Consider the following 18,627-nt stretch of genomic DNA (forward strand, 5'->3'; position numbering starts at 1 on the left):
TTTCTTTATACACTTAAAAAAAAAGGGAAGTAGTAAAAACTTGAACTAGAATAATCTTATGACGTTTAATCAGCGAAGTGGGAATTAGTGGGTTTTCCAGTGCATAATTATTTTGGATAAAAGTTCCCAAAACTTCATAAGTAACAATGAATGGATGCCAACTGCAAAGAAATATTAGGCAAGTTTCGCAATTTCAATGTTTTTAGCAGCTTCCTAAATATAAGAAAAATAAACATGCTAAATTGGATCACTTTCCAAGACATCCGAAAAATTTCTGATACAAACTGAAAATTACCAGATGTAAAATACCTTCCGTAAATTACCCTAACTTGCATGGGAATTCCCCCCCCCCCCAGTTTCCCCTTCAGAAAAGCAATATCACTGAGTTTAATGAATTCCAAATAAATAAAAGAGAGTCATAGCACATTCCTATATCTGCTTGTTCATAGGTGAATCCTGTTGTACAATAGGTCTTACTCCCAGGTAAGTGTGTTATTGGATTGCGGCCTTAAAAAGTTATTAAAATTAACTAGTGGATTAAGAGGATTGGATGAGAACCAAACTAAGTTAGTTGTACTTGTCTTCCACTAAAATCAATGCAACTTAAATTAAGTCATGACTCATCCCACTGATTTCAACAGGACGTCAGTTCAACTATTTTAGTCTGGATCCACCCAAAACCCTATAACAACGTATACCCCCATCCTTAAAGTTTTATAGCAGGTACACAAATCAGGGGGGAAAGTAATCCAAATAAGTTATTCTAGAATGAAGGAAAATGCATCCCAAACTAATGGCAACAGTTTTCGATACCACCACTCATGGAGTTGTGTATATATTATGAAGAATAAAGGAAACAACATTATATATTTAATTTGGATTGTGATAGCCATGCTGATCCTAATTTATCATTAGGATTGCAAAGATTGGGGAGGACCTTTTCCTCTGTGCGGTTTGCAGATGTTGGGTACTCTGAGCCAGCCCCATGAAATTCAGGAAATCTTTTATCTGAGAGTCCCTGAGGCAAGCCAGGATGGAAAGAAGCATGGTTTTGAAAGATGCATGGTGCTGCTATAGGGGAAGAGCTTTTCTAGAGTTGGGAATCCAAGCTGCAAAATGCAGGCATCAGAAACCTGCCCTAAAGAAAGAACCTGTCTACTTAAAAGGATCACCTTATGCCTACTGTGGTATCTCGGGTTACAGACGCTTCAGGTTACAGACTCCGCTAACCCAGAAATAGTACCTCTGGTTAAGAACGTTGTTTCAGGATGAGAACAGAAAATGTGCAGTGGTACAGTGAGATTAATTGGAAGTCAGTTTTAAATTTCTTCTCTATAAGTTTTATAATTGTGTTCAGTATCAGGAGTATATATGATGATAATTATATTAATCTTCTTGTATCTTATAGTGTGGTGGTTTGTTTGATTTTTCTGTTATTTGTTTGTTTGATTGTATGTTTGTTTACTTGTATGTATGTCTGTTTCTTCATAAATGTATTTATTTTAAATTAATAAAGATATTTTAAAAAGAATTTATTATAATTCTTTTTATAATTAGTTTTAGAATAATAATTCTTTTTATAATTTATAAATATATAATTTATTAAAATTAGAATTTATTATAAAGTATTATAATAATAATATGTATTATTATTATTATTACTGAATTTATATACCATTCTATACCCAGAGGTCTCAGGGCGGTTTGCAGAACAAAATCAAACCACAAAATATATAATCAAAATGAAAACAACAACCCAATAACACCCCCTCCAAAAAGGCCACATTTTAAAAGGGCATAGGATGTCAATCAAAGGCCTGGTTAAAAAGGAACTGGTTTTTGCCTGGCACTCCCCTCCTCCCAGGCACATCCCACACAATGCCCTTACAACTCATTTAAAAACTGTTAAAACACTTTAAAAAAAGAATTTAAAAGGATATAAAAAACAATTTAAAAGAAGAAGCCCTCTCTGCTGAGCAGCAGCAGCAGGAGCAGAAGTTCTTATAAAACTTGTCAGGCCCTGCCCTGGGTCAGCTGGTTAGAGGCAGGAGCAGGGCCTGCAGAGTTAGAAGGGATCCCAAGGGTCATCTAGTCCAGTCTCCTGCAATGCAGGAATCGCAGCTAAAGCATCCCTGACAGAGCACCATCCAACCTCTGTTTAAAAACAACTTTCTGAGGTAATTTGTTCCATGGCTGAACAGCTTTTACTGTCAGAAAGTTCTTCCTACTCTCTCTCCCTCTTTGTAATTTGAATCCATTGGCTTGGGCCCTACCCTCCAGAGCAGCAGAAAACAAGCTTGCTCCATCTTCCATGTGACAGCCTTTCAGAAATTTGAAGGTGGCTATCACATCACATCCAAGTCTTTTCTTTTCCAGGCTAAATATACCCAACTCCCTTAATCATTCCTCATTATACCTCTGATGAATACAAGAATATTAAAAAATACTTGGAAACACATTTGCCCCATTTGGATTTTCCACTGTTAGGCAGACACATTAAAATAAAAATTCCTAGATGTGCACCTAAAAACCCCCACCATAACTAAAGTCTGAACATTTTACCATTAGCTCATTCCTGTAAGTAGCGTGCAGTGATTTATTCATATTTTCAAAACACATGGATGACAAATAACCATCTCCAAGAGATTAAAAGTTTGTAAGCCTCTGCCCCACTCCCACTTCCCAGTGCAGCAGTATCGCTAGCAAAGCTAATTTCAGAGCTTTGTGTGCCACGATACAAAACTATATATTGGTGGGTGGAAAGGAAAAGGAAAAGAAGAAGAAAAAACAAACAGAGAAACAGGTTCTGACATCTAATCAGATCTGCCGTATTGATTTTTTTCTCCCTCTCTCTTTTTTTGCAACTTTAGCTTTGGAACAAATCAGCAAAACAACCAAATTATCACCCAGAATTCACTTTCCCCCAAGAGAGCCAGTTCAAAAGCAAGTCGCAAGCGTGCACAGGCACAAATATATACCTATAACACACACTCATCATCAGAGCAGATTCTCAGTTGGAAAGAACAAGCGGAGGAAAAATTTGCGCTCTCATCAGAGAGCCTTCAGCAACCACACGATTCCCATTTCCGACAAGATTAGAATTCCAGGGCAAGTCATAAAGCTAATGAGCTGCTCGTGCTGGAGAGCAGTGGCTCAATTAAGTGGAGCACATGCACGCACCCGTCTATAACGCCTCACTCCCCACAGGAGAAGGAGAGGGACCAGCAACGAGGGCATGGAGGTGACCCCGAGTGTTGCGGTGCTTTCCAAATAATGAGGCTCTCTTTTAAAGATCAGAAAGATTCTGAAAACGATCCAGCAGATGGTCCTAAAGAAGGAACTGCAAGGTCTCTTGACCAAGACTGTGCAGGGGTACGATGGCTTGCCCTTCCCTTAAATCACCAAAATCTGCATGCGAGTTCATACAGCCATTTCAGTTCGTTTGCAATGCAATGAGATCAAAGGTATGGCAAACCTATCCTGGGATGCTTTCAATAAATACATCTTTGAATCACAACTCGCCACGAGATCCCTGGAAACTTTCTGGAACAAGTTTTGAGTAGGGGTATAATAAGCTGCAGTTCAAAGGCCCATTGAAAACACTGCACTGTACAATCCACTCATGAGCTGATAAATTCTGTTTATGACAGTTTCACCAAAATGAACCTTAAAACGATAATTTGAACCATCCCTTATTAAGGGTGCCTCGATTCTGTGATCTGGTAGAAACACAATGTTGGTTTCCCTGTTTGTAGATTGGAAACCAGCCTTGAGAACACACACCCCTTTCATCTTCCCTCTTCGTACAATGTGTGACAGCTTTGAAATCCCATCCTAGGGGTTGTAAATAAGACTGCTGATATCATAATGCTACCATGCAAATCTATGGTGCAACCACGTTTGGAATGCTGTGTACAGTTCTGGTCACCTGACCTCAAAAAGGACACTGTAGAGTTGGAAGAGTTTCAGAAAAGGTCAATCAAGGGGACAGAGTGACTGCCCTATGAGGAAAGGTTGCAGCATTTGGGACTTTTCAGTTTAAATAAAAGTTTGCAAAAGAAGTGGCATGATTTAAGTTAATTAATTTATACATGGCATGGGCAAAGTTCCCTCATGGGACTCATGGACACCCAGTGAAGCACACAAGGCAGTGATGACCACCAACTTGGGTGGCTTTTAAGGAGGATTATACAAATTCACGGAGGATAAGGCAATCAATGGCTGCTCCTCCAGTTGCTGACAACTGAAGGGCAGAGTGCTCTTGTTGTGCTTGGGTCCTGCTTGTGGGGTTTCCTGGTTGGCCACTGTGAGAACAGGATGCTGGACTAGATGGGCCATTGGCCTTATCCAGCAGGCTCTTCTTCTGTTCTTGTTGCGAAACCATGCTTAACAACAGTCAGCGAGTATCACATGAAAGAGAGGAGAAGGGAAGGGGAACACGGGTCTGTTTTCAAAGGCTGGGTCCTGAGTTGAAAAGCATGGCTTGCAGGGAGCAAGGGTTATGATAGCTCAAGGCCTGTGTTGCATTTTGTGTATGCTTTCTTCTTCTCCTTCTTCTTGATTCACTCGGGTAATATTATATTTGTGTGTGGAGGGCGGGGGATGGAGATATGTTCATCAGGATCCAATTGTAATTTGAACCTAGCATCTTTAAACTGCACCTTCAGTTGTTTGCTCTGTGATATTGCTTTTCAGGGAGATTTAGACAACAAAATTGAGGGCATTTGCTCAGCTCTGTCCAGGTTTTCAGTACAGATTTCTTTATTTCTGCAGGAGAAAGGGGGGAGTGCCTAGAAAGAACGGCTGGTTTCTAATAAGCGATGCTGTGTGTGCTGTAAGCATGCTATTTGGTGACAGCAGCCCAGGGATGGTGCCTGATGGTGCAAATTAACATTCTCTCTCTTAATCCCACACCTGCCAGCTTCTCATTCCCAAAGCCACCTACATTCCACAGGAAATATGGTCCTGAAATTCTCCTGATGGGAGGCTACCTTTGCAAAAAGAGTTATCACCACATGCCTTCAATTCACCACTCCCATTAATAACATCAAGCAATGACTTCATCCCAGACCTGGAGAGTGAAAGAGCCAAATTGCTTTCATCCTGTCTCAGGTATTAAAAATTCTGCCCGGTTCAGCATTTGATCACCTGCAAAGAGCGCATTATTCACATATGCTACCAAGAAAGCTGCTACACTATGAACGCTAGGGAAAGATCCATCCTTAAAATACACACACACCAAACATATTGCTTTGCTACAGCTGTGACTGATCTATGTCCGATATGAGTTGGTTCTGGGCCAGCCAGAAGGCAACATATTTGGAATCACATTGCCTTCTGGCTGACTCCCAAATAACTTGGGTCATCCAAGGTCACAGAGAGTAACTGAGTGGCATCTTTCCAGAGCACAGAGATTAAATATCTTCTCTCATCATGGGCAAACTGGCCTTACACTGCATCTGACCAGACTCCAATAAACGCCTTTCAGACTCTGCCATTGACCCAACATTGGAATGCTGCTAAAATTATGCTCCCAGATGAGAGTCTAAGTTATCTGCTTGCTGCCTCATAATATACCAAAATATAAAAGGAAGTCTTATTTTTGAAACAGTCCTGAAATTAAAACATCCATGACTTGTGAATGTAAACAGAGCACATGGTTTGCAGTTTGTCATGTTCACTGTAGTGTGAAGATGCACATGAGAAGGACCACAGAAACAGGGTGAACCCAACTTCTTATCTGGGTTTACAAAATAAAATCACTTCATATGTTCTCCCTATTTAAGTGAAGTAAAGCGAAACTTCACCTAGGTAGTCATGGTTTTCAAGGGTTTCTGTTTAGAATCTTATTATGGAGCAAGAGGGCATCACAAGGCCAACAAGAAAAAAGAAAGTCAGAGTTGCACATCCAACTGCAAATAAGTCCACAGCAATCCTAGCCAACAATATTAATAACAAAAGCCACCTGCTCACATCTAATGCTTAAGTCAGTCATTTGTGACACACCGATGAACCCAAGGAGTAAAAAAAGAAATGGAGGTGGGAAGAGACAGCAATTCTTTCTTGCCAAAAGAGTCCAAGCAAGGAGATTGGAACTGGCAGACAGCTTCAGTTCTGGAAGAGTTAATTCAATCATTGGTGAAATGATGGAAAGCACATCATTTCACCATACTGAGGTTCTTTCAAATATGTAGGTTCTTTCAAGTTGTAGTATCTCAACTGCACTCTTCATGCATGTGGATTTTGTTATTCCAAGGGAAAACAGGGAACAACTAGGTCCAACAAGAGATGCTCTTCTTAGAGGCAACTAGAACACTGATGCACACTAGCATAGAAGCAAAGAGCAATGAAATTCTACAGCTGTACTCACACTGTACATTGAGCTGCACCAGGGCTTCCCGGGGTCTAATGTTGAAGCCATTGTACCTGGCTGTCTGGCACTTGTAAGTCCCACTCAGTTCTCGGGTGACTTTCTCCAAATGCAGCTTCCCGTCGCTTGTCTCCACTGTCATGGCACCTGAGGGCATAGGAGCCTCCTTATCTACTCTGGACCAAAGGATGGGAGGCTTGGGCTTCCCCCGGACTTCGCACTGCAACTCTGCCCTAGAGCCTTCGCGCACAGTGATGGTGGACTGACCTTTGGGCACCATGATGGATGGAGGCACTAATGGGAGAAGACGACAAGAAAGGACCATTCACACACTGCGCTGCACCTCGCTTGCTTAGCACAACAAAAATACTTAGGAGTTGGTTAAATGGGTGTATTGCAATAAGGTGGTGGTAATAAAAAATAAAATCCAAATCCTTTGTTAAGGGTCGCTGAAATCTGAGCTCCCAGAAGAGTAGAATTTAAATCCTTTAACCTGACTAAATTATCTAGTAAATGAACACAATTCCTTATTTTGCAAATATCTGGCTTTTGCCAGTCATAGGGAGGAGCTTTCCTTTTTCTGCTAGGTTCTACTCAGAATCCTCCTTTCCAATTAGTTTGGAAATGTTCTTAAAAATCAGTACTTGCTGTACTTATATACTGCTTTCACAGAATCACAGAGTTTGAAGGAACCTTGGAGGTTCCAGATGTTGTTGGAACTCAACTGCCATCAGCAGTAGCCAGCATGGCCAAAGGTCAGGGTTAGTGGGACAGGTAGTCCAGCAACATTTGGGGGTGGGATGGGGGGTGGGGCTACAGATTTCTGACCCCTGCCATCAAGATGAAACTTGGGATTCATCTCTGCTGCCTGAGTCCTCTACCTCTGTAAAAGCCAAGTTTTGCCAAGCCCAGGGATGGAACACCTGAAGATCACAGAAAGAAATGTCTCCTCCTTCTCTAAAATTTCCTTCCTCCAGCTGCCTCTTTTGTTTCCATATGAAGTACACTGATGCTTTCATGTGCCAGAGGGCTTGTATTATTCCTCCTTAGATGAAACTCAGAAGTCCTGAAGTCATTTTAACCTGCACTGCCCAGTGATGACTCAGTGTGACCCACGTATAATAGGGCAAGGGAGAGTGTGATTATTTTAATAACACACAAAAGGAGTACATAGCTGCCTTAAGAGTATATTTAGGCTGGCTCCAGCCGCCAGTATCTCCAGCGGCAACTTTGCCAGGCAATAAGGAGGTGAATTTTCAATTTGCAGGTCTCCCGTGGGTTGAGGAATCTCATCAGATCCTCTTCTCTACGGTGCGAAGACGGAGCTGCACCCTTCCAGCTCAGCACCGCTGGCACACGCTCACCTGGCAGGAGACAATTTTCTCCAAGGGAAAAACGTGTAAATTACATTTGTGGAGTTTTTAATTAAAGCTGTCTCTCCAGGGCCTCCTACTGTGGATGGCCATCTTGCTAAGCTGTGGCCTCACTTGTGGGATGAAGCCAGAGAGACAGGGAACACAGAACTACTTCCCTCTTCCTAGCCCACCATTGTGGTCCACTGGCGATGAGAGGAAAGAGCTGCCATTCAATGCAATCATTCAACGTTTCTTAAAGAGCACATAAAGGAGAATTTAAGGCCAACTCTTCGTTTCCCTGTGTTAGAGAGAAGGAAAGGACTGCCAAGGATCCTGATATGGAAATTCTCTCTGGAGCATGCAGCTCAAATTTCCATAATGTGCAAATGATGGCCTTGGTAGCAAAGATGCTTCAAAATGCCCTGCACTCTAGCTGCCCAAATGCTTTGCCCCTCTCAGCTACAACATTGAGAGATATAACCCCGAGGAAGAATGCAATCAGATTCTCTCTTTTTAGGTCTTTTTAGGTTTTTAGGCAAAATTTAGCCTAGTCTAAAAGTCTTCTCCTTGAGATGTTATTGTTCTATATGCAGACTTAAAAAACAACAACTCAAAACACGCGGAAGCATCAAGACAGGTGGTACCTCACTTTTTATTTGAAGAAGTACAATCCCACAAGTGAGGCCACAATTTACCAAGATGATCTTATACAGGAATGTGTACTGCACACATGCTTATTCCACAATGGTTTCAGTCAGAAATTTGAAGTGACTAGACCCACCTGCTACCTTTGGACACAGACTGGGTGGAAAGCCTTCTTTAAGGACCTTTTTAATCAAATTTGGAAAGGGGAGGAAGAACTTCACTGCGGTGCACTTATCAATCGCAGCTCCTCCAATGGAAGATATATTCATTTGTTTCTGTGTGCCTATGCACGTGCCATGCGATTAAAGCAAATGTACCAGTTGATTAAACTTTGCACTCCTATTCTTGGGTTGCTTTTTCAAAATTTCCTACAAAGATTTTGCTGAGGTATATGAAGTTCTTTAACTTAGTTCAACCTCCTTAATAGTCCAAGAAGGCCCATGTGGAAGGCTCACCTGTTTCTGAAGAAATGTTCACCTCAACACTGAGGTCAGGAATGGGTGCTCCTTGAAAAGAAGCAACGCACAGGTACGTGCCATAGTCAGTGAAGCGTAGGTCAATTATCTCCAGGCTGCTAGTCACCGGAGGAAGTTCTGGATCATTCCTGATGACAACTAGCCGGTCTGAGATCTTGGCCAGCTTCCCATTTTTGTACCAGAAGTAGAAAACCTTCTCTTGGGGGACAGCATCCACATGGCATGAGAGCTTCAGGTCCTGCCCTAGCTGGATGGTCTCGCTCTCTTTAATCACATCAGGAGTGATCTGGAATGTAACATTCCTCATGGCTGTAAGAGACACAAATGCCAAGCTGGTGAATAGTCACTTAATGCAACGGCACCTTGTACCTTCTAAGGCAGGGGTGGGGAACTGGAACCAGCCCATAATTCTCACACACCCGTGGACCACCTGCCAAAGCTCAAAGGGTTCAATTTAAGTGCTTGGCAGCTGAGCCCCTGAGAAGTCTGGTTGCAGGCATGATTTACATTCAACCTGCACCTGAAAAGGGGCATAGAGCGGGAAAAGGACATAGCGGGGTTTGCTGACTATACTGTCCAACTTAATTCCTTAGTGCAGCTGATTCTAGTGGGGCTCACTGTTAGTAAGCTCCACTTGGAAAGGAACAACTGGGAGCTCACTTTAAGCTGCAGTTTGTTCATTACTCGCCATGTCCTTACTTATCCACACCTGACATCTCATATGACACGAGGTGAGGGGGGAGTGGGCATGGTTTGGTGGGGGGAAACAGCTTTGTGGGCAAGTTGGAATATGTGCTGGGCATAATTGCTTTTAATATTGAACATTAAATTGGTGAAGGGCAGACAATAAATTGAAATAGAATAATATATTTAATATTATTCTCTAGCCCATAGTGCTCGTATTATGTTTAGAAAGTTGAGGTAATTTTAATCTGATTTAGTATTTTAACTTTTGCAAGATTTTAAGTGTGGTTGTGAATTTTTCTTGATTTTCTTGTTTTATCTTTTTGTAACCATTTTGAGGTTTGTTTGTTTGTTTATTTTTACAATCAAGCAGTATGTGCATGTGTGTGTGTGTGCACTGGGGGTCCAGAGCCAGTCTTCAGCTAAGCCCACTGAAACACGTACATCGCACCAAAAGGTTCACTGTCTTCTTGGCTGGATTCCCCACGTTGTTGATGGCCGTGCAATTGTAATACCCTGAATCTTCTGCACGGATGCTCCAGATGGTGAGGTTTCCCCCTTGGATAAGGCTGTTGCGGGGCATAGGGCCAGGTGAGTGGGACCAGACGACCTGGGGCAAAGGGTCCCCACCAGTCAACAGACACTGAATGGTGACATTATCTCCCGGGTTCACCACCAAGGTCTCATTGACAGACAACTTCAGGGCTGGTGGAGCTGGGAGAGAGAGAGAGAGAGAGAGAGAGAGAGAGAGAGAGAGGCGAAGGTTAGCTTGTGTGGGGGGAATTTGCTTTATTTACCAAAGGAGGACACTTGGGGTTTTTTCCTCTTGCCTTTATAGGGAAAATCTGGGCTAAAGATGACATGTCAGAAGGCAGTACTTCTCAAATATGTGATTCTAAGAATGCAGTTCCATCTTATCTGTATTAAATATGAAGGTATATCTTATCCCAAAAGATTCAATTATATTTATGCAATCAGTTTCCAGAACAGGTAGATCACCGTCTTGTAACTGCAGGACAGCTTCCAGCTTCTCTTGTCTCTCCTTAGTAACGTAAGAAGCTGCTGTATCAGGTTAATTGTCCATCTGGGCTAGAATCCTGTTATCACCGGATGCCTATAGGAATTCCACAAGCAGGACCTGAGCACAACAGTACTATTCCCACTTGTGATTTCCAACAAGTGGCATTCAGAGGCATTCTTGGAAAGGGCTAGCTGCTGTTCATTGCCTTATCCTCCATGAATTTATCTAATCCTCTTTTAAATCCAGCCAGGTTAGCAGCCATCACTACATCTCAAGGCTACAACTTTAGGACGGGACCATGGTGCTTTCTAGGCACTTGGTGTAGCTTCTACGATTTCCCCTGGGGTACTGCTGGTTTGCCCCAGGATGCTGGACAAGTTCACCCAAGCAAAGCAGGGAAACAAACTTCGGGGGCTTGGAAAGCCTGCTGAGCTGGAGAAGAATGTCCCCTGCCCACCTCCTAGAAACACTCCTTGCTGGTTAAATCTATCTGTGGGAAGCCCCAGAAATCTCACCCGGCACTATTCCTTAATACAGAATTCCACTGTAGAATTCACACCAATCCAGCAGTAGTTCAGTGTTAAATTACTGCTAGAATATCCAACAGTAATTCACTGCTGGCGTCTCGGGGATGTATGACAGAGACAGTGCAAATGGTTTGTCAAGTAAAGTAGCAGTTCTTTTCTGCTGGACAGACAAAGGCCGCACATGCTAAACCATGGCTGCCTCTGCTGTCATGTTTCTGCCCTTTCTGGGCGAAGGGAGGACATTAGAAGCATCCCATCACATTTTGTGGCAAAACGGTCTTTTCCAAATCCCCACATCTCATTTTATTTCTCAAAGCAGACTCCTGATATCAAAAGATTTTTCCTTCTGGATTTAATTCCCACAAGCTCAGGCCTTAACAACAAAGAGCAAAACTCCTTTAGCTTGTTAATGCCACCCCTCTCTCCACCCTAGCAATTGGTGCTAACCCATTTCCTTGCCCTGTGTACATATCAAACACTCAACTCCAACCTCATTCACAAATCCTTGAGCCTTCCCCTTTATGCAAGGAGTCACATTATGAATGGGCAGCTCCTTTCCTTTAGAATGCTTAACCTAGACCCTTCTGATTAATTCCCCCCTCCCACATCCCCAGACACAGATCCAAAAGACATTTCTCTATGTTTTTTCTGTCTAATCTCTCAAAGGCCCTTTAAAGCCCCTTTAAAGCTTGTCAGCACCATCAGAGACTCCAAACAGAGCTCAGAAAGCACCAGTCAGAGGTACAAAGGCTGAGAGCATGTTTTAAGTAACAATCGTAATAATGCAAAATAAGGTGTTGTTACATATTCATAAAGCTTGATTTAACGACATCATTATTTCTGCAATCTCTTCTCCTTGGACCCTGTGTTAATGAGCTGTGCTGAGACTGCCTTGAATTTCTGAGTTACAGCTCATGCAAACAGAAAGTGAGAGGGTTGTTCTCTCAATAAAAGGGCAGCAACATATATATTTCAGAGCTGCTCGCTTTTTCCACATCCAGACTGATTGTTCTACCTCAGTGCTTCAGAAAGCAGTGCTCCCCATTTACTGGCCAAATATGCAGATTCACTCAAGTGAAGTGCCCCCAATTTCTTTCAACTCACTTAGTGCTCAAGGCATTATATTAAAACTGGATGTACCTAGTAGTGAGACAAATGTTATCATTTGAGAACCACTCCAAGCTGAGCTCCAGTGGGGCCCTGATATATCTGAAGAGTAATGTGAAATGTACATGCACTCACCACCACTGTAACTCCACTCCCAACAGCCAAATTTTTGGAGGAAAAGAGGTAGGGGAATTATGACTTTCATTCAGTGGCAACTGAGAGGCGCTCCAGCAACGAGCACATGCAGATTCTGCCCTCTGTGTGTAAATTTGCAGAGATGCCTCTCATTTTGTTGCTCACAGGTGGGGGAGCAAAATGGGGTGGGGATTTGCTCACTCCTAGATGTACTCAAATCTCGGATGGGGATGTGTGTGAAGCTAGAAGCAGGAGAAGGCTCAAGTCCAAAACACAGAAGGCACTACCTTGTAAACGATTCACTAATTATTTTGCTTTTAGGTAATTGCCATTGAAGCTGTTCTTTTTGCATTTTGTTTTACTCTGACCCTACTCTTGAACATTTTCCCACCACCAAGTGTATAAAAGCCTGCCAACTTACAATTACCATGTATCTGATGAAGTGGACTGTGGTTTACAAAAGCTTATGCCATATCCAATTTGTTCATCTTTGATGGGGCCATAAGAGTCTTAGATGCCTCTGTTGAGGAGGCTCCTGATATTTATACCATACTTGGCCAACAGTGAACTTCATAGTCTCTTCTGCTTACAAAGGCCCCTATTCCTTTCTACACAAGAAGAGGGCCCTAAGGCTTGGGTATGTAGAATCTTAGGTAGCAGCAGCATTTCTCAGGAATATCTAGGGATTATTGTGGATAACAAACTGGACATGAAGCAACCAGGTGGCCTTGTAGTTTGAAAGGCCAACATCACTTTATGTTGTATTAACACAATATTTATGTCAAAGAATAAATAAGTTATGGTGCCATGCTACACCATAGCTGAATTGTGCTTAGTTCTTTTGTTTTCCAATCTTGTTAAAGTTTTTAGATTTTAAAAGATGGTGTGAACTCATATGTCATTGGTCCATGCAATGACAAAGACGTCCTCAAATCAGCACCTCAGAGATAGACCTGGATGAACCTAGGAGAGCTTCAAGGATGCTAAAGAGTCTAGAAATAAAATTCTAAGAGAAGAAGCTGAATGAACAGGATCTGTTTTGGTTGTGGAAAAGAAGGTGGTTATAATGGGGCTTTGAACACATCTGTACCTCATTTGAAATTATGGATGGTTTTTGTTTGGTGTGGTACAAAGCACCGTTTCTACGAACTCCTGTTCAGATATGACTTTTCTGAATAGTGATCAGAGGATAATGGACCACTTAGAAGAGACTCACAGATTTATCTTTCAGCTGTGCATTGATTTTACATGTAAACGAAAATGCCCTTCGTTTATCAATTTGTATGACACTGAACAACCAGTACCATCTGCATCTTTGCGTGTGACAGATGGACATGTGAAACAACTCTGGAATGTGAGAATATAACTGGTGTGTTATTAATATTTTCTAAAAGCCTTCATAAAGTATAGGGAGAACATCTACCCAAATTCATGACCAAATGATGGCATCTTAAACCGAGCATTTTCTCTTCTTGTTGGCCCCAGCATCTTTTCCTTTTGTATTTCTATGTTGTGAGTTTCCTTGTGATCTTTGGATGAAGGTCGGAATACATATAATTAAATAATAAATAACCTGCAATAATCACAAGTGTGGGATTTCTCCTGCTTTTCGCTGAATTGATAGTTCTCTTATTTTCCTCATTGCAAATAAAATAATTCTTTCACACCTATGGGCTACAGATAGTCTTCATTTCTGAAAACCAACATGGATCAATCAGGATGCAGTTCATCCTGTGGGAAAAGACGTAAGTTGTTACCCTTGAAGAGGCTCCAAGTAGCATTTTTCTCAACATACTGTGCCCTGCAATGGAGTGGGGGGGGGGAATGTCTCTGAAGCTCTGGTTTAGACAACAATTCAAAATTATACTTTTTATTTTATGTCGGTTTCTCAGCCTTAATAGCTAGAATCCTGCTGAGCAACAACATTTTATTTTATCTTTCTCGGTAATGTCAGAAAATGTGACCTGATGGTACCGGTGGTGCCTTGGGGCAGCTTGTTTATATGTATGACTGGGAGGGAAAGTGCCTGTAAAACTGCCACCTGCACCTTGTAAAAGTGCCAGCAGCACCTCTTCAGGCAAAAGAGCTCTGGCTAGACAGCGCAAAATCCAAAACCAGCTTTGGGGCCCACCTCCATTCACATCCTTCCCTTGCTAGCGGATGGAGGCTAACAATATGCAGTCATTGTTATGCAGCAGATGAATCTCATTTATTTGTAACCTGTGGCGATTCCTTTTGTTCTCGGCTCAGAAAACTTGCTGGCGAAGTCTGTCGTGGAAAGGGAGGGGGGCAACACAAGCAAGAGTCACTTTCAATTCCCTTTGAAGTCCAATTTGCTGCAGTCTAACTGCGGGAGAATTCACTAGCTGTGCTGCTTATCCTATCTGAAATCAAGGGGGGGCACAGCACCCTTAATTTCCTCCACCCTCAGCCACGGTACCTAAAATGCAAGGTTCTGGGCTGACAACAGTCCTGTAGCTGGCCCTTGACGCCTCATAATTGTAAAGCCATTTATAAAAGAATACAAGGGGGAAGGATGAAGGGGCAAACTTCTTTTAGAGCTCAGTCACCCCTTAACAGACTCTCTTTCGTATTCCCAAGAAGGGCATTAACAGGTGATTTCCACGTCTCTCTCCCCCCACCCCCAGGTTATGGAGGCAACACTGATTCTAATGGTTTAGTGAGTGAAAGTACAGAACAAAAAGGTGGTGGTTTCTCTAGATAAATGTATGCTATGAAAAGGAGTCCTGTAGCCTTGAAGTTACAACGTCTGGCCAAGCTTAGCTTGACCCCTTTGAGGAAGAAACTTCCCAGGCGGCTCATTCCCCAGCGAAGTACTCTTACAGCTAGGAAGATCTTTCTAATGTTCAGCTATTAGAGCTGCCTAGGAAGTGCCAGGTTCACAGTTCAATCTCTTAGCCATTACTCTGCACTAGCTTCCCTGGCTTGCTTTCTAAGTCTCTTTCCTGCCTTTCCACTCCCCATCTTTGTAGCACTCCTACAAATCCTTTACTTTCTGTTAACACTCTTCTGGACAAAAAGACTTGGGAGCGAACATGATGCATGGGGGGGGGGGGTCTAACCATTACTGGGCAGAGTAGTATCATGACTACCATCTATGTCTTAGATAGAATGTCTTAAAAATATATACAGTGGTATGTCAGGTTAGGTACTTAATTCATTCCGGAGGTCCGTTCTTAACCTGAAACTGTTCTTAACCTGAAACACCACTTTAGCTAATGGGGTCTCCTGCTGCCACCTTGCCGCCAGAGCCAAATTTCTGTTCTTATCCTGAAGCAAAGTTCTTAACCTGAAGCACTATTTCTGGGTTAGCAGAGTGTGTGACCTGAAGTGTATGTAACCTGAAGCATATGTAACCCGAGGTACCACTGTACGTGCTGGAATTAGGCTTTTCAACTCTCTGGCTAAATCATTGTCTCGTTAAGTCATGCTCAATTTGTTATCTAGTATTGCTCCTAAAGTCTTGTTAGCTATCCTAAAGACTTATGCTAATAATTTATTCCTCAAGGGCCATAGTTCACTGGTAGAACACATGTTTTGCATACATAAGATCATCCCACTAGGGATGGCCAAATACGTTCATTTTGGTTTCTTATATTTCTCTTCTTAATGTAAAGAGACTCAAGGTATCATTGGGTTCAGGCTTGGATTGGCAGGCTGTGACAAACAAGGGGGGACAAAGAAGAGGATGCAATTTTTTTGGGGGGGGGCTGAGACCAGAGAACAGAGGCTGCAGAAGGCAAGTACTCCCTTCTCCCAGAATCTGCAGTTCTGGATGGAGAGGTGGGAATCCCTCCTTACCTCTTCCTCCCTCCTGGGGAAGGGACAACATCAATGGGGTCCAGGGCATCAGATGGGCACAGCCTGGTCACCCAGGACCACCACTAGTAATAGACCCATCATCCTTGATGCAGTGCACACTTGACATTTCCTCAAGGCAGAGGAGTCTTCCAAGGAAGCTTATCTCACCTTTGAAACTTGGCAGGTGAGTGTGTCAATCTATTTAAACAACTCTGTTGCTTCTGATCTTGGACTCCTTCAAAATGGGCTTCTTCTTCTAGCCCAGCTAGTCATGCTGTTCCCATTGCCTAGTCCGAGTTTTGAGGCTGCTGTGACTCTTTGCCTGTTAGATCGGCCTCAGTAAAGTTCTCTTCCTTAGTATCAAGTAAGAGCATCTATCATCATAGTCTGAGTGACAACCATGACAGTCAAAGTCAGTACTCCACACCACTTTGCAAATTGTTTTTCAAAAAGTCCTCATGAAAAGTCACCAGCATTTTAGTGTGAATTTCTCTTAATGTACATGTTTGCATGTAATTTTCCTAATAACAAGTTTTTTCTAAGGCAATTTCCTGTAATATTATGTGCTTTTGTAATGTGCTTTTCCTTAATCCCAGTATATATATTTTTTACGCATAACTTCACTGGAGAAGTAGACATTTTAAAATTCGGAGAAGTGGGAATTTCAAAAGATGACCAAGTTTTGTTTGTGTATTGTTTCGGAAAGCACGAATTAGGAATGTTTGCCTTTCAATGTGAACTGAATTTATTTTTTCTTCCTGGCTCCTACTTACAGGTCATAGGCACCATTACAAAATTCATGAGGGGAAAGATTCCGTAAGGACAAAAGGACCTTTCCTGAATGCAGTCATGTGACATTGCAGTGGTGGTAGAGGTGGAGGAAGTAGATATTTAAAGACAATTTTTTAATCGTGTATTTACATATACTTCTTAAGAATAATAGCAATGTTCAAGTCAAACAGGATTCTCTCTGTTTCAAATCAGTCATGTGTGCCTTTAGAGTTGCACTGCCTATTCTCCATTCTCCAGTCAGACATCCTTGCAAAAGGGACTGAAGTTTCTAACATTAAGAAAGTCCTCAATGACAGTGGCAGAACCTTAGTCATACACCAAACATATATAGAGCAGCAGAAGGATGGTTGGGCTTTAAGAGCAAAAGTGTTGGACAAGTGGGAAGGAGATGTTGGCCCAAAGTATTAGCTCCCTGAAAAGCTTATTTCCCTGCAATCCCCCAGCACTTTCCTCCCAAACAGACTCATTTCCCATATTGGAGCAGAGCTGAAGGAAAAGCAATATTGTGTATGATTTGATCTGTCCCACAGCCCCTTCTGGTGTAACATTTTGTCTCATAAACAAACTTTAAAGAAGTCTTATAAGGGCAAACATGTGGAAATGTGAACTTAGAATGAGTTGTAGGAAGATTCCCCCAATTCACAGTAAAAAATGTAAGTTCCTGCTCAAATATCCCTCCTTCCCTCCTGCCAGCAAAGCCTCTGCTGCTGATCTTAATGGGTGGGGCTCATATGCTGACACATTTCCTACTGACACCACCCATTGGAGGTCTCTCACTTACCTGTTGTGTTCGTAAGTTCAAAGGTGATTGACTTGTCAGGAATGCCACAAACATTTCTAACAGACACCTGACATGTGTAACTGGCATAGTCTTGGGGTCGCAGATTTTTCAGCTTCAGGACTTTGGTTTCTCCCTGGATTTGGAAGGAAACAGGAAGCGGAAGGGGAAGGGGAAGGGAAAGAGGGAGGGAGAGAGGGAGAGAAATTGTCAGACTTTAATATGACCCAGTGTTTCCATCAAAGAATGTTAGGATTGGTTCGTACATGCAAACAGTTCTGTCCAATTTCCTCTATGCTTAAGTGCAACACAGGAGATGATTATTTTTGAGGCGGAGGGGAGAATCACAGCACACAGAGTGACAACATTTAACCCTTCCTTCCCTCTCCAGTTCTGGACCCCATACACCCACCACCCTGTGCAGCAGCCAGGCATAAAAACAAACCTCCCAATTTCACCAATGGAAATCCCCCAAACCCTTCCCCTCCCCAAACCCTAACTGCTGGGCCATAAACCTACAAAGTACAGGGCACAACTTGAAGATATATGATGCCATAACATTGCTGCAACTTATACAACTTTGGATCTGGTCAGGGCATGGCCAAGAGGGAAATCACATGGGAATCCTATGTACACTACACTGAGTTCCACAGAAGGAAGATGGGATGGCAATATTATGAATCAATACATCTCTTGCAACTCCCTTTCCTGAAACAATTGATCTTATATGCAGAATATCATTGACAGATGTGTGCCCAGTCTTCCAAGGAAGGAGATTTCACTCTCCAGGCAGCTTATTCCAAATGCTCAGCTGCCCTGTAGTTTAAATATCAGTGCTTCTTGTCCTTTATTCACCAGCTAGGGCAAACAGCTGTTCCTCTCATTTTCCTGGAATGCCTTTGAATATTTGGAAAT

At 42.4% G+C, this 18,627-nt stretch overlaps 1 protein-coding gene across 4 annotated transcripts in view; it reads right to left on the bottom strand.

Annotated features, from left to right (window-relative positions):
* MDGA1 (MAM domain containing glycosylphosphatidylinositol anchor 1) overlaps window positions 1-18,627 on the bottom strand; it is a 233,727-nt gene that overhangs the window by 116,300 nt on the left and 98,800 nt on the right. For all 4 annotated transcript variants that reach the window (XM_053382911.1, XM_053382910.1, XM_053382912.1 and 1 more), the window contains exons 5-8: window positions 17,716-17,848; window positions 9,975-10,244; window positions 8,826-9,155; window positions 6,371-6,664 (exon numbers count right to left, since the gene is read on the bottom strand). In XM_053382911.1, coding sequence (XP_053238886.1) covers window positions 6,371-6,664; window positions 8,826-9,155; window positions 9,975-10,244; window positions 17,716-17,848 — 1,027 coding nt within the window. The remainder of the gene's footprint in view (window positions 1-6,370; window positions 6,665-8,825; window positions 9,156-9,974; window positions 10,245-17,715; window positions 17,849-18,627) is intronic.

Source organism: Podarcis raffonei, chromosome 3, assembly GCF_027172205.1.
Source record: "Podarcis raffonei isolate rPodRaf1 chromosome 3, rPodRaf1.pri, whole genome shotgun sequence".
Classification (NCBI taxonomy): Eukaryota; Metazoa; Chordata; class Lepidosauria; order Squamata; family Lacertidae; genus Podarcis; species Podarcis raffonei.